Source organism: Schistocerca cancellata, chromosome 1 (genome assembly GCF_023864275.1).
Source record: "Schistocerca cancellata isolate TAMUIC-IGC-003103 chromosome 1, iqSchCanc2.1, whole genome shotgun sequence".
Classification (NCBI taxonomy): Eukaryota; Metazoa; Arthropoda; class Insecta; order Orthoptera; family Acrididae; genus Schistocerca; species Schistocerca cancellata.
The window spans coordinates 1,028,310,630-1,028,327,452 of NC_064626.1; the positions used below are offsets into that span (position 1 = coordinate 1,028,310,630).

Here is a 16,823-nt window from a genome sequence, read left to right on the forward strand (position 1 = left end):
TCCACCCAGCTTTCGCTCCCATACAACAAAGTTGGTCGAAAGATTGAACGGTGCACAGATAACTTAGTCTTGGTACTGACGTCCTTCTTGCAGAAGAGAATAGATCGTAGCTGAGCGCTCACTGCATTAGCTTTGCTACACCTCGCTTCCAGTTCTTTCACTATGTTGCCATCCTGTGAGAATATGCATCCTAAGTACTTGAAACCGTCCACCTGTTCTAACTTTGTTCCTCCTATTTGGCACTCAATCCGTTTATATTTCTTTCCCACTGACATTACTTTCGTTTTGGAGATGCTAATCTTCATACCATAGTCCTTACATTTCTGATCTAGCTCTGAAATATTACTTTGCAAACTTTCGATCGAATCTGCCATCACAACTAAGTCATCCGCATATGCAAGACTGCTTATTTTGTGTTCACATATCTTAATCTCACCCAGCCAGTCTATTGTTTTCAACATATTATCCATAAATAATATGAACAACAGTGGAGACAGGTTGCAGCCTTGTCTTACCCCTGAAACTACTCTGAACCATGAACTCAATTTACCGTCAACTCTAACTGCTGCCCGACTATCCATGTAAAGACCTTTAATTGCTTGCAAAAGTTTGCCTCCTATTCCATAATCTTGTAGAACAGACAATAACTTCCTCCTAGGAACCCGGTCATATGCCTTTTCTAGATCTACGAAGCATAGATACAATTCCCTGTTCCACTCATAACACTTCTCCATTATTTGCCGTAAGCTAAAGATCTGGTCCTGACAACCTCTAAGAGGCCTAAACCCACACTGATTTTCATCCAGTTGGTCCTCAACTAATACTCGCACTTTCCTTTCAACAATACCTGAGAAGATTTACCAACAATGCTGATTAAAGAGATACCTCTGTTGTCGTTACAATCTTTTCTGTTTCCATGTTTAAAGACTGGTGTGATTACTGCTTTTGTCCAGTCTGATGGCACCTGTCCCGACTCCCAGGCCATTTCAATTATCCTGTGTAGCCATTTCAGACCTGACATTCCACCGTATTTGATGAGTTCCGACTTAATTTCATCCACCCCAGCCGCTTTATTGCACTGCAATCTATTGACCATTTTTTCCACTTCCTGAAATGTGATCCTATTTCCATTATCACTCCTATCCCATTCTACCTCGAAATCTGAAACATTACTGATCGCATTTTCACCTACATTGAACAACTCTTCAAAATATTCCCTCTATCTGCCCAAGGCATCCACAGGATTCACCAGCAGTTTTCCTGACCTGTCCAAAATACTTGTCATTTCCTTCTTACCTCCCTTTCGAAGACTGCTAATTACACTCCAGAATGGTTTTCCAGCAGCTTGACACATAGTCTCCAACCTGTTTCCAAAGTCTTCCCACGATTTCTTCTTGGATGCTGCAATTATCTGTTTGGCTTTGTTTCTTTCTTCAAAGAAATATTGACAAATGGCAGAAATTTTAAGAAGCAGGAAGGTTTATGTGCCCGATAGCCAGTTTGTTACATACATAGTAATTCCTTATAAATGTGACAGCTCCACCATGACCCGTTTCTGCTCTAAAGGAAAGAGATTCTAATCGCAGTCACGATGCAGTAAGTCTACCGGTTAACAAATTATGTTATAAGGACCGGTTATGTTTGAGAGTTCTAATCCACAAATGAAAATTAGTCGCTCATTAATTTTGCTCTTCAATCATCGAATATACACGTTTCTGTTGCAGTAACTATAGCCGTTTTACACTGAGTGCAATAAAAATTTGTGTAGTAATAACACCTGGTAACTGCTGACCAATTTCTATTAACAACCTCTCCTTTTTCCTGGTCTTTTTCTTGTATCTTCGAGGGGTCTGTGTGTTAATCTGTACTTGGCAATAATAGTGGTATAGGGTCGGCCGACGCTCTTCCTATCACCACCGCCCACACCATGACGCTTACTTTATTTATGTGAGAGCCGGCCGGTGTGGCCGTGCGGTTCTAGGCGCTTCAGTTTGGAACCGCGTGACCGCTACGGTCGCAGGTTCGAATCCTGCCTCGGGCATGGATGTGTGTGATGTCCTTAGGTTAGGTAGGTTTAAGTAGTTCTAAGTTCTATGGGACTGATGACCTCAGAATTTAAGTCCCATAGTCTTCAGAGCCATTTCAACCATTTATATGAGACTATGGGAATGTTTTCTAAATGTTTGCGAATCGTATAACAGAGGCGGGACTTATGTACCAGCGTGACAGCGCAGCGCCCTCCTTAATCCACCAGTAGGATTCGATCGGGGGCCAGCTCATCTCCCCCAAACACCGGGAGCAATGTGTTTGCACGCGCCGCTATCCGAACTGGTTTGTATTCGTTTTATATATTAAAACTCCATGTTATTGCTGTAATTTATATGTATGTAAGTTCCACATGCGTTTCACTTTTACGTTAAGCCATATTCATAGTAGTTACCTCTTCTGATGGCCGAAATCTGCATTTCCTGTAATCTGACAGTAGGTTAGATGTTGCAATGTCACTTCATCAGATGAGAGAAACACAGATTTCGTCCGGAAAAACGAATAACTTTTAAATCCATTGATGTGAAAGAAGAATCTCATCTTTAACTGAAAATATGTACATTTCATCAAGGAAATGGCGTTTGAATTTGTAAAACCAAAATGTATGCATTTACTGCGCATAAAGGCCATGCAAATAAATTTGTTAGCTGAATAAAGTGTTCTCGGGTTTCCAGTCGCGTAATTAATTAAAGGCCGGCCGCAGTGGCCGTGCGGTTCTAGGCGCTACACCCTGGAACCGCGAGACCGCTTCGGTCGCAGGTTCGAATTCTGCCTCGGGCATGGATGTGTGTGATGTCCTTAGTAGGTTAGTTAGGTTTAAGTAGTTCTAAGTTCTAGGGGACTGATGACCTCAGAAGTTGAGTCCCATAGTGCTCAGAGCCATTTGAACCATTTTTGAAGTAATTAAAAGTACACGAGCTTTCGACCTAGCACTCCTTGGATGTTGACAAGTGGTATGTCCGTCAGTGGGCTGCTGGTACGCCCCTTACATTCATCAGCTCCGGCTGTGACGCCACTGGTGCCCTCGGTATCGCATATCTTGACTCGTTCTTCGAAGCGCCCGCTCCAACCGTGGGATCGCCGGATGGCACGCCGTGCAGAGTAGCAGGCCGCCGTCTCTAGAGCGTAATCGATGATTTTATTTCAATGGGTTCTTTAATTACACAACCACAGAAGCCCTCTGTGCGAGTCAGGACGGATGTTTCGTCGGATTTTATCCTGTGTCTGTATTCCAAAGTAAGCTCAGTTAAAGCAGATTTCTCAGGGTAGCGTAGGCGATGAAACCTCTCATGTCCCTTCCTGCATTCTTCCACAGTGCGTACAGCTTTCTGACGGAAGACTGGGCACACTCGCAAGGTTTCTTGTAGACCCTAGGTGATCTGAGACGTGCTGCGTGTTCAACTGGTCTCAGTAATTGACGGATTTTTGTCGCAGGCCTTGAACCGTGTTTTATTTTCAAAGAATTTTCTTAAGAATTTATTTTATTTACTAGCGATTCATCAATAACATTAACACTTTTAATCACACTATGTTAGCATGGAAGTAGTTGCCAGGGAGTAAATGACGAAATCACAAGCAAATTCCTTTTAACAAATGGGAATTTTATTCACTCTAATAGTGCCTAAAAGCATTTTTTAAAAGAAACAAATTATAATCAGAAAGCACCATCTAAATATCAAGTTACAATTTATTCAGAGGCAGAAAGAAACAAGTTTGACTGTATGAGCTTTTGGGTAGAGAACCTTACCGCTCCCTTTTCACACGGCCGTAGTTACGACCGCTCACCACAGCCTCTGTAAGACTACACTGGTGCAAATCTGGAACACACCAGATTACTTTAAACTAAAGGTTTTAACAATTTACCAAGCACACAAACTATACACGCTCGTAGGAGGGATGGAAATGGTACAAAACACTAAAAATTAAAATATTAACTTTGCCACCGAAGGTGCAACTTGATTTTAACTTCTAAGAAATGTCTTACGGTCAAATGGTGGCAACTTTATATACTAAAAGGATCATTTAAATAAAAGCCCATGAAATGCAATCTTATATAAAATTCTACAAGATTGGCCAAACAAGTTAAGATACTCTACAGTACACAGATTCCGCCTTTCAAGATGATAGGGAAGATCAAAACGTATTTCAGGAATTAGGCCGTTACACTCCAAGCAATAAATTCGTTAAAACAACAAATCCGACAAACATGACAGAGGCAGCTCCGAACGACAGACATACACTAACTGCCCAACAAATGCGGACGAGAAACAGACGAGCAAGCTGGGGACGAGAGACTGACCAAGAAAACAAGTAGAATTTAACAAGAGTAAATCAAGCAACGTATCACCAATCACTTAACTTCTAATAGACTGCGATTTCTCGAGAAGACCTGGCGCAGCACCCCCAAATCGCTCTTCCGAACCGTCCGCTGCCAGCCGCTTCAACGGACGCAGGAAGGCGCGCCGATCTCCCGTCTCACACCGTCGCAGCTCGCACCGGCCAGACCGATGTCTTGGGTTGACTCCTGTTGCTCTCGTGTCGACCGCCAAGCCACTGCCCCTCGCAACACGGCGCGGCCCACTGGCCTCACGTGGCGACCTCACATGCCCCGACGCTCAAGACGGACAAGTCGTCTTGTGTCTCAGTGCGCGACCGACCAACCGATCGATCCGACCGCCAATGACCATTGCCTGAGCAAACTCGAGCAGACTGGCGGCCTACGCGTAGGCTCAGATGCAGGAACTAAGCACCGACCGGGCGACCACTCGCTTCCTCTTACTGGCGGAGTGGAAAGACTCTCATTTTTCCGGCCTTAAAGGTTGATCTGAACGAAAGACATACTAGCACTCCGGACGACAGACAGACACTAACTGCCTCAGAAATGCGAACGAGAGACATACTAGCAAGCTGGGGACGAGTGACTGACCCAGACTCACTCACTGGCGAGCTCATAGCGCCCCTTAAATGCACGTGAACAGGCAACCTTCCCCCCTTCCCACCAGAGGGAGACACCAAAGCTGCGACTGCCACAGCGGCGCCACCCGCCAGAAAAGGAGGGCGACTGCTTTACACTACGCGCTGCGGAGCGCTCTACAAAACAACAATTATTACCACGGCTCAGGCCAGAAGATCGATTTAATCCTGTAACTTTTCAGCTGGCTGCTTATCTTGCCTGACACTGAGCCACAGAACGAAAAGAAAACAAGTTTCTTTTCCTGCTCCTCGTCAGTGGGCTTGTGTTGCTTGAAATCTCTTAGTTCATGGACGTTATAGACTTTGTTCCTGAAGATCTTGCGTAGGTGGCTCAGCTCATGGGACCTTACCAGCATCTGACATCGAAACTTTGCAAATAAGTATAGTGAGATCCTATGCTCAAATGGTCCTAGTTTGGTGCCAATGCACATGCCCACAGACCCTGCACTGGCGCTGCAGTCGGTCAGTGGACGCTATTTAAGTGAAGCGTAGTGGACGTCATGGGCTTGACAGTCGCATCCCAACTCAAGGAGGGCTTTAAAGAGCAGAATGGCAGATAGATGCGTTGCATGTGTCCCAGCTATGCAGGTTTGAGAAGGGCCTAAGCATTGGCACGAAAACCGCAATCTGGTCAACATGCAGTGTGGCTCGCTAGATCGATCATTGGCAGTGTTCTGTCGATATGGACACGAGATGGTACACCCACGTGCGACGATCCGTGTGTGGAGCGATTAGGAAGACGACGAGGCGAGAGGGTCGAAGAATCGAGCGGCAAGCTATCAGGGATCCAACAGTGACTCAATCAGATGTACGGGTGCCAGTTGTTCCACAAACCATTTCCAACAGCCATGCGAATGCGAATTCGCAGTGCAGGCGCTCTTGTCGTGTATTTCTGTTAACATGACACATCGACAACTCTTTCTACAGTAGTGCCAAGCCAGAGCGACGTGGACTGGCACAGGCTGTTAGAATGCGTTGTTCAGTGATGAATTCCGACTCGTTTTGGAGACGGGTAATAACCGCATGCTGGTGTCGAGGTAGCCTGGTGAATTTTACAATTCCGCTCACCCTGTCGCGCGCCACTCTGCCTGCACAGCCGTCGTACTGGTCTGGGAGGATGGGTGGGGAGGAGTGCCCCCCCCCCCCCCAATTGTGGTGCATGGTACCTTGAAGTGCAAGCGTTATGCTGATGACGTTCCTCAAACCGGTCATTACCTACATGGTCACCACAAACAGGCATTTTTCCAGCAAGATAATGCACAGACAGCTCAAGTTACTCCAGACTTTCTACGACATGCTCAGACTCTGTCATGGGCGGCCTGCTACCCGTACTCGTTCCTACAGCACATGTATGGAACCAGCTGAAACGCCAGATGCGAAATGCCAGATGCTGCCATGTCACTCTGTGATGATTCGGAGGCGGCTGTTCAAGATTTGTGGATCAGAGTCTCAAAACTGCATCAGATGTCTAATGAACTTAATGCCAGATCGTCTTACTGCATCTATTGCAGCAAAAGGAGAACCAACGCGTTGTTGATGTTGTGCTACATTTGTCTACTTGTCCTTAATATGTTTGTTTACTTGTCTGGATTTTGAGTTAAAGTGAATCTCTCATCTGTATAATTATGTCTAATAAATATGATTTCAGTCTGATGCTCTCCTCTTGGTGCGCTATTTTTGAGTGTTTCTGAGTGCTTTTTTGCGCTGGTAGTGTGTCCCACAGAGGTGTTTATCTGACGCGAGTTGTCTGTTGCAGGCAGCGATGTTGGTGGCGGGCGCAGCCCTATTACTGGTGCTGCTCTGCCCGGCTTCCCACGCCAAGATAGGTGAGTGTCTACGCAAGCTCGCTGCAACGGTAGTTCAGACCCTGATCTTTATTTTTATAAATGATATGTCTTGTAATATTACAGGTAATTCTAGAATATTTCTGTTTGCTGATGACACTGGCTTCTTAGTAAAGGATGTTGTGTGGAACATTGGCTCTGTTTCAAATACTGTAATTCATAAGCTCATGGCTTGTAGAAAATTAACTAACGCTACATCACGATGAGACTCAGATTGTACAGTTTCTAACACACAACTGAAAAAAACCCGACGTTTTAATTTCACAGACTGGGCATGTGATTAGTGAAACTGAACAGTTGAAATTTCTAGGTGTTCAGGTAGGTAGTAAGCTGTCGTGGAAAGCCCACGTTCAGGATCTCGTTCAAAGATTTAATGCTGCCATTTTTACTATTTGAACGGTATCTGAAGTAAGTGATCGTTCGACTCACAAATAAGTCTACTTTATATTAGAACAAATAAGCCCTCGGTCACAAATATTAAGTCAAAAGCTTCTATGAGCGTCGTGTTCAGAATTAGACTAACTGTTCTAAAACATTAAGTACATAATACATTAATAAAATTAAAGTTTGTACTGACTGGAAAAAGATGCAGTACTTACAAGTCACATATTAAAAAAGATCTAAGCCGGAAAGGCGACGTCATGAATAGTTGTAAGTAAGATGGCGAGCCGCTAAGGGCTGCTCGTACTTTAGTGAGCAAGGGTTGCAACAAGACTGTTCTTGTTTTCATTCGCTTACGTCATATGGCATTATATTTTGAGGTAACTATTCCAATTCTCAAAGAATAGTTTTGGCTCAGAAACGGGCTTCCAACTAGTCGTGCAACACCTCTGCCACCCACCTCACACACAGCCGTCAACATGGTAGTGAAATGGCTCAACGTTCAGTGAACACGAGCGGATACAAGACTCACGAACGAAGAAGAGCTTAGACTGTTATCAAAGGAAAAGTCATTAGGTACATCCCTCCAGGAAACGCATTTTACAGAGTGCGATAAGCTTAGGCTGTAGCAAGTATGGATGTTTGGTGCTGGTCCTCTCCCTAGATACGGAAGAGGCCCTGGCCGTATTTAAGGTTACTCCAACCCGATAACTCTCGTACCACAAACATATTTTACGAGGTAATAAAAGTTTTAAGATTTACATCCACAGGCACATCGAAGCAGGGATAAACGTTCTCTCATCAACGTTCGAGGATTAGTCTTCCGAAAGAGTTCAATTGACGCAGAGCACCTTGTCCTACTGAAGGCACTGGATCAGAGGAGACGTGATCGAGCAAGGCTATACCAATAGCCCGATACTCGTACTTGTATCCAGCAAGGATTCCAGCGCATTCAAGATACTTTTCACAAGTTATAGCAAAAAGGCAAAGTAGTCGAATACACAGGCAGGGAGGAGTGAGGGAAACAAACAGCTGTTGAAGCAGTGAATGGTGCTTGTGGCTCACACCTGCCACCCAGAGGCCGAAGGAATGAGATGACTGAGATTTTTGAGTCAGTGAGCTTTGTAAAGGAACCTATTAAAGGCTTTATTATAAAGAAGTATGCGATACCCTTCCAATTCAACCAGTTTAACTAGCGATTATGATAATAGACAAGTAATTGTGTATGTTAGCAATGATTGCATAACATGTCTACATAAACAGTCAATCCATTAAAATATGATTAATAACTGACCCACACAAAAGATTGCATCAATTGAACACTGATACAACAGATGTCATTATGTAAAAACACTATATTCAACTGAAATTATTAACATGAAATACGAATGATATTGGTCAACTTACGTATTTTGGATCTCCTTAAATGAAAATTACCCAGTGAAACCTATTTATTCACTAGGACTGTTTTCACTCACTATCCAAGTAAACACATCTATTTTAAACGAGAACCACTGTAATTTTTAATAAATCACGTTATTTACTTATGTATGCAAATGAGAGAAGTCAATAGATGTACCTTTGAAAAACGGCCTTTTTCCAACAAAGAATTGTTCTGACAAGTTGACAAATCTGTCTATCGACCAGTTAAATTATGTCACCATGCCAATAAATAGTTGAAGTTCACTTATGCTGTCGTTCATTATTTATCAACAAGCACATCAACAACACGGGATCTCATCTTTTTAGCCCTAGAGGAATACATATAGAGCCAACATCAAGCTACAGCAGTAAACCAGCTAGCAGCAGCAGCAACTACTACAATACAATTTAATGACTCCAACCCAATTCTCTACATCAAGTGCTAACAAGCTTCGTATATGGGAGTGATATAGTGCGAATATAGGAATATCAACGATTGGGCGACCATTATGGCTTCAACACGCAAATCCCGAAACAAGATTCAGAGCTTCCTCTACTTGGCCACGAAGAAGAGATTTTCAACTTACTGCCATGCATATTTGTCGTAAGGATAACTGTGTCAGCTTGAGGAACCAATCGTTAGAAAGGCCTATGACATACTTCAATCAGTGAAACATAGTTCAAGCAACTATCCTATTGTAAATGAGAGACTGCTAGCAGTATAAAATTGCAATTGGACGACTGTAGTATCTGAAATATACAAATCGTATCAAATACAATAATGCACCTCTTTTTAGTGTACGATGGGAAGAGTGCGAGTGTACAGTAGTAGACAGGAGCAATTGAAGTGTTGCTGTGTTGTTGATTCATTCTATGATTTGCGTCATCGGACAGCCACAAATCTGTCTATTTATTTTTACCTTTTTTCATTTTTTGGAATGATTTTTTTAGATCATTTTACCGCGTGTGCGTGTGTGCGTGTCTGTGCGTTTTCAGTTTGTACGAGGGTTTCCCAGAAAGCAGCTTTGAGATAACAGTTGATGGTTGGAGAGGTGACACCATAAGGACGGTTGTAGATGTTTCATTTTCTTACAATAGTGATCTGCCGTAGTCCGCCAAACCTCCAAGCATAAGGATAGAGATAAAAAAACTCTTTCATTAAGGTAATAAAGAAGCTCTTAAAATAGTAAAATAACAAATAATGGTTGTGGCACTCATAGAGTAAAATGCTAATTGAGTTGCCCCTACCGATGTCGTTTTATGCAACCAGCAGTTCTGAACCTCGGGTTCTGAAACCAAGTGCGAGATTTTCATACTTCTTCGCTCGCTAGGCACGAACTGTTAGTCCTACAGAAAAAAATCAACAAGGCACTTTGTTGGAAATTTAATTTAGTTAAATTTTGTTCGGGGCTATGTTTTCGGTGGAGGCGATTGCTTTCGATTTACTGAAGAAAAATGTACATTTCACGTCTCTTTAATTGAGAAACATCTTGACTGTCACTCGCAAGTGGTGGTACTCCTGTATTGTCTTTTTCTTCTTCCACGTTTAAAGTTATCTGATTAAATTTATTTTAGCGAAAGTAGATCTTTTATGTCAATTGTGTTCTTAATATTAAATTGTCTGTTAGATGGTAACCTTTGGCCTCCCAGTTTTGAATGGTGTGCGCACCGGACATTAAAGCTGGTAACTTACGTAACGCTAACAATGGTGACAAAATTCAGCTGTGAAAATTCGTAGACAATTATAACTGCAAGAATTCTAGGAGAATCATGCCCTGTTTGAAGCTTATTGTTATTACAAAATGGACCATGAACTTTGATGAAAAACTGATTACTTTAAAACTAAAGTTGGTTCCCGTGAAACTTAATTAACGACATAATCTGATTTCTAACAACAGATATGCAAAAGCTAACTACTGAGATACGAAAAGGTGCAATGCACTCTTTAAAAGCATTGATATCATTCTTGGTTCATTATTTTGGATAATGTTTTTAATAAATTGAAAATTAATTTACTCTTCGGGTGTGGGCAATGATTCTATGTTAAATGAATCCAACAGAAATCTCATATCATTTGACTTGATAACATTTAATGATAGTTCAATAACAGTAAGTCTTTTTCTGAACTTGCGTAATAGTTCAAGAATTACAGAAATTAAACTTCTCTTGTAGAATCTTTCCTTAAGCAAAATCTTCTTAAATCCATTTCTCTGACAATGATTGATAAATGCTAACAAAAAGAATACAAAGTCAAAAGGACTCTTGATCTGACGAGCCAAGAATGCTGCATTGTCAAACCGGTGCTGCGAATAAAGCAAACTTAATCATTACGTGCAATCCAGTCATCACAAACAGTATAATCGTACCAATGTAAAACTTGATTCATTTAGCCTCCACAACGAATCATCCATTAATCCATAATATAATCCGCAAACCTCCATTGCTGGCCGCATAATGCTACTAAACAAAAACTCGACTCTTCACATGTAACACCAATACTCGACTGTCTGTTTCATCTCCTCTCCTCGCGATCAACAGATAAATCTGGTGCGCAATTTCGCAGATCAAAGATCACCTCTAACTGGTCTCCGTGCAGCGCAGCTTCTCTGCCGATGCTGTGCACGTGTGTATAAGTGATTTAAACCTTACGAGCACGATTTCAGACATCTAATACAAGAAAATTTCCTACGAAAATTTACACACAAACGTTTCCACGTCTTGGTGTTCCTATGTCTAAGTATCCAGGCCATAATTCCAAAAGCTGACTAGTGAACCAGTCCAACATCCATCAAATCGCTGCTTGGATTGTATTGAAAGAAAACAAAAGAAATTCTCACCTTGGTCACATACTTATCTCGCAAACAAAAGCGCTAGTGCAAAACTGTCTGGCGATGCCAAGAAAGAGTTGTGTAATGATATGAGATCTTTACCAGCGGATTCTGTAATTTTACAGCTTTGTTGAGAAAAAAATGAGTATTTCGGGGATCAGTGTTGTGTGCTCTTGTTTTACTGTAATCGATTAAAATTGCCTCTTTCAGCCTATTTATGCGCGTTGAAGGATAGCTGCCCCAAATTACACAAGGCTACGGTCATTCTCAGTTCAACTCACATTACGCTACAATTTTCTGTCGTTGTTGCTTCCCTATACACAACAGCATCTTCAACGAACTGCTCCACTATGCCTTTGATGTTATCCATCAAATAATTTGTACACCGGAGCCGTGAGGGTATTTGTGTGTTCTTCACGACAGAGGAGCTTGAGCTCATTTTGTGCGCAACTGAATGAGACGTACGCTTCTTCGCTCTCACTGCAACCGTCTTCTGTTGGTTGTGGGTTGAGCTCTCGTGGAGCATCATGGTTCCCTGAAATTCAGTGCGAATCATGCAGCACCTGCCCATAGCCACCTTTGACAAGGGAAAGACACGCCCTGCACTGGATAATTGTCTCCCATTCAGTTGCAATTAATGTTATTAGTTATGACTGGAGACCGTCGTTAATTCTCCGTTCATATGAATTTCTTACGAATGCTAGTCGCAATACTTAGGATAGCTACTAAGCAAGAGTATGTGTTTGTAAAATGAAAACCATTTGACACTTTGGCTTTAACAAATTCTCGTACTTTAAATACGAACATTTTAGGTTAGGTTTTACCGTGATCCTTGTTGATTTCGAATGGAACAACAAGTTTACTGTTACCATTCACTGTTTATTTACCTCCACGACGTGTTTCGAAATTTTAGAGCACCATCACGAGGTCGATTTACATTTGTTAATATGACGCATGTGTGTGTTGTGTTACAATTTTGGAGAAACTGACGCTGTCTACTGAAGAAAGAAAACACTATTTGAGAAGATGGTTTTTTTTTAATACTAAAAACAGAACGTATATTTAACAGTGAAAATAAAACAAGTAAAGCAGATTACCTCCAGTGGTCACAGGCTCCTTTCACTGTCGTAACACATCATATACAGGTTGTTACAAAAAGGTACGGCCAAACTTTCAGGAAACATTCCTCACACACAAATAAAGAAAAGATGTTACGTGGACAAGTGTCCGGAAACGCTTAATTTCCATGTTAGAGCTCATTTTAGTTTCGTTCTTCCACCTACGCTCAATGGTGCACGTTATCATGATTTCATACGGGATACTCTACCTGTGTGCTAGAACATGTGCCTTTACAAGTACGACACAACATGTGGTTCATGCACGATGGAGTTCCTGCACATTTCAGTCGAAGTGTTCGTACGCTTCTCAACAACAGATTCGGTGACCGATGGATTAGTAGAGGCGGACCAATTCCATGCCTCCACGCTCTCCTGACCTCAACCCTCTTGTCTTTCGTTTATGGGGGCATTTGAAAGCTCTTGTCTACGCAACCCCGGTACCAACTGTAGAGACTCTTCGTGCTCGTATTGTGGACGGCTGTGATACAATACGCCATTCTCCAGGGCTGCATCAGCGCATCAGGGATTCCATGCGACGGAGGGTGGATGCATATATCCTCGCTAACGGAGGACATTTTGAACATTTCCTGTAACAAAGTGTTTGAAGTCACGCTGGTACGTTCTGTTGCTGTGTGTTTCCATTCCATGATTAATGTGATTTGAAGAGAAGTAATAAAATGAGCTCTAACATGGAAAGTAAGCGTTTCCGGACACATGTCCATATAACATATTTTCCTTCTTTGTGTGTGAGGAATGTTTCCTGAAAGTTTGGCCGTACCTTTTTGTAACACCTTGTATAAACTGTCATATTTTGTAAGCAAAGATGGCGTCTAGAGACTGTTTGATGCAAGGATAAAAAACCGAAAGAGAAACACTGTCACAAAATACAAACAATATAAATAATAACATTATTATTTCAGAATTATTTTCAAAGGAATGTACAGATCTTAGCTTGAGGTGCTGAATACGTGTGTTGAAATAAATATTTCAGGTGGTATACAAATCCGATTCTCTCAAGTTTATGTAGCTTAAATTTCAAAATCGTTTACATAACCAGTAAACATGTTGCAAACTTTAAGTACAGTAGTTATGTTGCCAACAGCGGTAAAATCATACATAAATAAAAGTTTGTTTGGGATTCAGAGATGGGAATAAAAGGCTGTAGGCTGTGGGCAAGAAAGAGAAAAAGAGAGAGAGAGAGTGGAAGGGGTAATTGGATGAGAGCAAACGTTACAAAGCAGAGGGTTCTTAAGATTTTATCTGTTATACGTAATAACTGATTAAAGTTTGGGGTAATAATTTGGTTAATGCTTTAAAATATGGAGATGGATGTACAGTTTGTGCTGTTAGTTGATGTACGTATGGTTTCAAGCTGACAGGGACTTCGTCGGCCGGAGCGGCCGAGCGGTTCTAGGCGCTACAATCTGGAACCGCGAGACCGCTACGATCGCAGGTTCGCATCCTGCCTCGGGCATGGATGTGTGTGATGTCCTTAAGTTAGTTAGGTTTAAGTAGTTCTAAGTTATAGGGGACTGATGACCTCAGATGTTAAGTCCCATAGTGCTAAGAGCTATTTTTTTGACAGGGGTTCAAGCTTTTGGTTTGATGGTATATTTATAAATGAGGCCAATCCATTGGAAATTTGGGTAATGTCATGGTTATGTAACTAAATATTTATGGTAAATATTAAGGTAGGTGGAAAGAATGGTAAATAGGGGGACATGTCGATACCATGGCATAAAGTCTTCGCGAATTTCATTCCGTGTACTCAGTTGCAGAGTATGTCTCGCAGACAAGCGCAGAGAAAATATACGCAACGTTAGCGTTTGACACAGGAAGCGTAGTTGGGCTCAAAGAAGCCGCTGGGAGTACTCGGCGAATTACTCGGCATTTCAATAGGAGCGATGTGACTACTAGACGATGTTGGCAGGAATGGTGGAATCACGGACGAACACAGCCACAAGCAGGAAGCGGTCGACCTGGAGAGACGACAGAACTCGACGACCGAGCAGTTGTCAAAGAGGCACTCAGAGACCCGGATTCATCATTATCATCGATCGGAAGTGCAACTGGTACTTCAGTGAACTCAAGGACCACTAATAGGCGGCTCACAGACAAGGAACTACGTTCACAGCACTCCTTGCACCATCGTTGACCTCAGTACATCAATAAGCCCTATTGCGATAGCGTCAGGCACTTTCGGCCTGGAATCTCATTGAGTGGAACAGAATTACCTTCAGTGACGAGCGCCGCTTCTAACAGAGCCGCGATAATCAGCTAATTCGTGTCTGGAGACGCCCTGGACAGCGGTGGGTAATCAGCCAGACAGTCGCTTGCCATACCAAGATGGTATGGAGAGCCATTTTGGTTGCCATCCGGGCGTCCTTACAGTGTAGCGGTATGTCAACGACATTCTACGCCCGCTTTCCTTGCCCTTCCTGGCAAGCCATCCTGGGCTACTATTTCAGCAAGATAATATCCACCCGCACAAGGCGAGAGTTTCTAATGCTTGCTTAGTGCTTGCCAAACCCTACCTTGGCCAGCAAGGTCGCTGGATCTTTACCCAGCTAAAACTGTTTGAGCATTATGGCCAGAGCTCCAGATTTTGACGATATAACGTGCCAGTTGGACAGTCTTTGGCACAATATCTCTCAGGAGGACTTCCAACAACTCTCTCAATCAATCCCAAGCCGAATAACTGCTTCCATAATGGCCAGGGGTCCGCCAACATGTTACTGAGTTGCTGAATTTGTGAAGCTGCTTCTTGAATAAATCATCCAGCTTTTATGAAACTGTAATTATTTGTTTCTTTGTATATGTGAGTGTACATAGCATTTACAGACTTCCGACCCATTCGGATAATTCCTTCTTGGTGCGTCGTTTTATGTGTGTGTGTGTGTGTGTGTGTGTGTGTGTGTGTGTGGGTAGGTGCAAGCGTGTGTGTAAGAGTGTATTACCGCACCTTTGCAACGACGTCCTCATTTACCGAAGGATCAGAGAGTTCAACAGTGCAGTGGTATTTAGACTTCTGCGTTGTGATGTAGGAGTTTTTATTATTTTGTGTCGTCACACAAACAACAAAGGGAACTGTCAGAGACATGAAAAGCAACACTGCGTTGATTTAAAAAATGATGCAGATGTAGAGAATTTTTAATAATAAATAACAACGAATTCCTTACGGTTTTACAATTTTCGCTTGTAAAGACAGTAAATTTAAAAAATCACAAAAAAGGCTCCATGTTTCCCGCTTTTATTACAAAATTAAATTTTCCAGAGATGAATATGAGCATGGCAAGTGGTTTGAGACCCATTTGCATGACGCGCTTTGTACATGAAGGGTTATTCTGCTAAAATGAAGTACCTGAGGGCTGTATTGCTAGATATGAAATGGAAGGGATGGGGGTTATAGAGCTTAGAAGTGGAGGGGAGGGCTTTAGAAGCATAAAATTTCTGCTGCCAGTACGGGTTGTACAGTGCACCACTGCAATTATATTCGATTCATTTATTAGTTGCGTTGTCATGTATGCAAGTGTAATTACATTACAGTGCCATTGTCCTCGCATGAAAGAGGGCTACTTTGTCGCTTGTAATAACTTTTCGAAGCTACAGACAAACACAGATAAATCGGATTTTGTGGGAAAGGATAGTGTTGCGACTTCATGTATTTAGAATGTGAGTAAAGGCGTTTGTAATTTTTGTTAGAAGGCATATCAGAAACCTAAGTCTTCAAATTGTCCATAGGGAAGGGTATCCTGTTGTGAATCAACAATAATGATAAGCTGAGTTACGTGAGACACAAACGTAGTAGACGGACAATAGATCAGAAAGGTGAATGAATTTCGAAATACAGTTAGCACTGGCTCGATTTCGCCATTGTTTCATAAGCATGGCTGTAACGAAGAATTTCTGCAAGTCAAGAAACACGGAATATTCACAGGGAGTCCCTCAAAAGATGTTTTCTAGTACTCATCTGTTTTGTGATACATACAACGCAGCTAACCGGTTGCAACAAGATTTTGCTTTAACCTGGTTTCGAGATTGACTTAGGGTGTCCTCAACATAAAACCGAAACTTTTATCTAAATGGATTAAAGAACCATTCACAAATGGAAAAACCAAGAGAAGACAGTTATTATACCAAGCATATTTATGAATATACAAGACTCATATGTAGTAAAAATGGGACCGATTTAAGTGCGGAATGTTCTCATC

At 42.2% G+C, this 16,823-nt stretch overlaps 1 protein-coding gene across 1 annotated transcript in view; it reads left to right on the forward strand.

Moving 5' to 3' along the window:
• LOC126122489 (acid sphingomyelinase-like phosphodiesterase 3a) overlaps positions 1 to 16,823 on the forward strand; it is a 538,383-nt gene that overhangs the window by 197,708 nt on the left and 323,852 nt on the right. The window contains exon 2 of the mRNA XM_049915090.1: positions 6,776 to 6,845. Coding sequence (XP_049771047.1) covers positions 6,782 to 6,845 — 64 coding nt within the window. The 5' untranslated portion in view covers positions 6,776 to 6,781. The remainder of the gene's footprint in view (positions 1 to 6,775; positions 6,846 to 16,823) is intronic.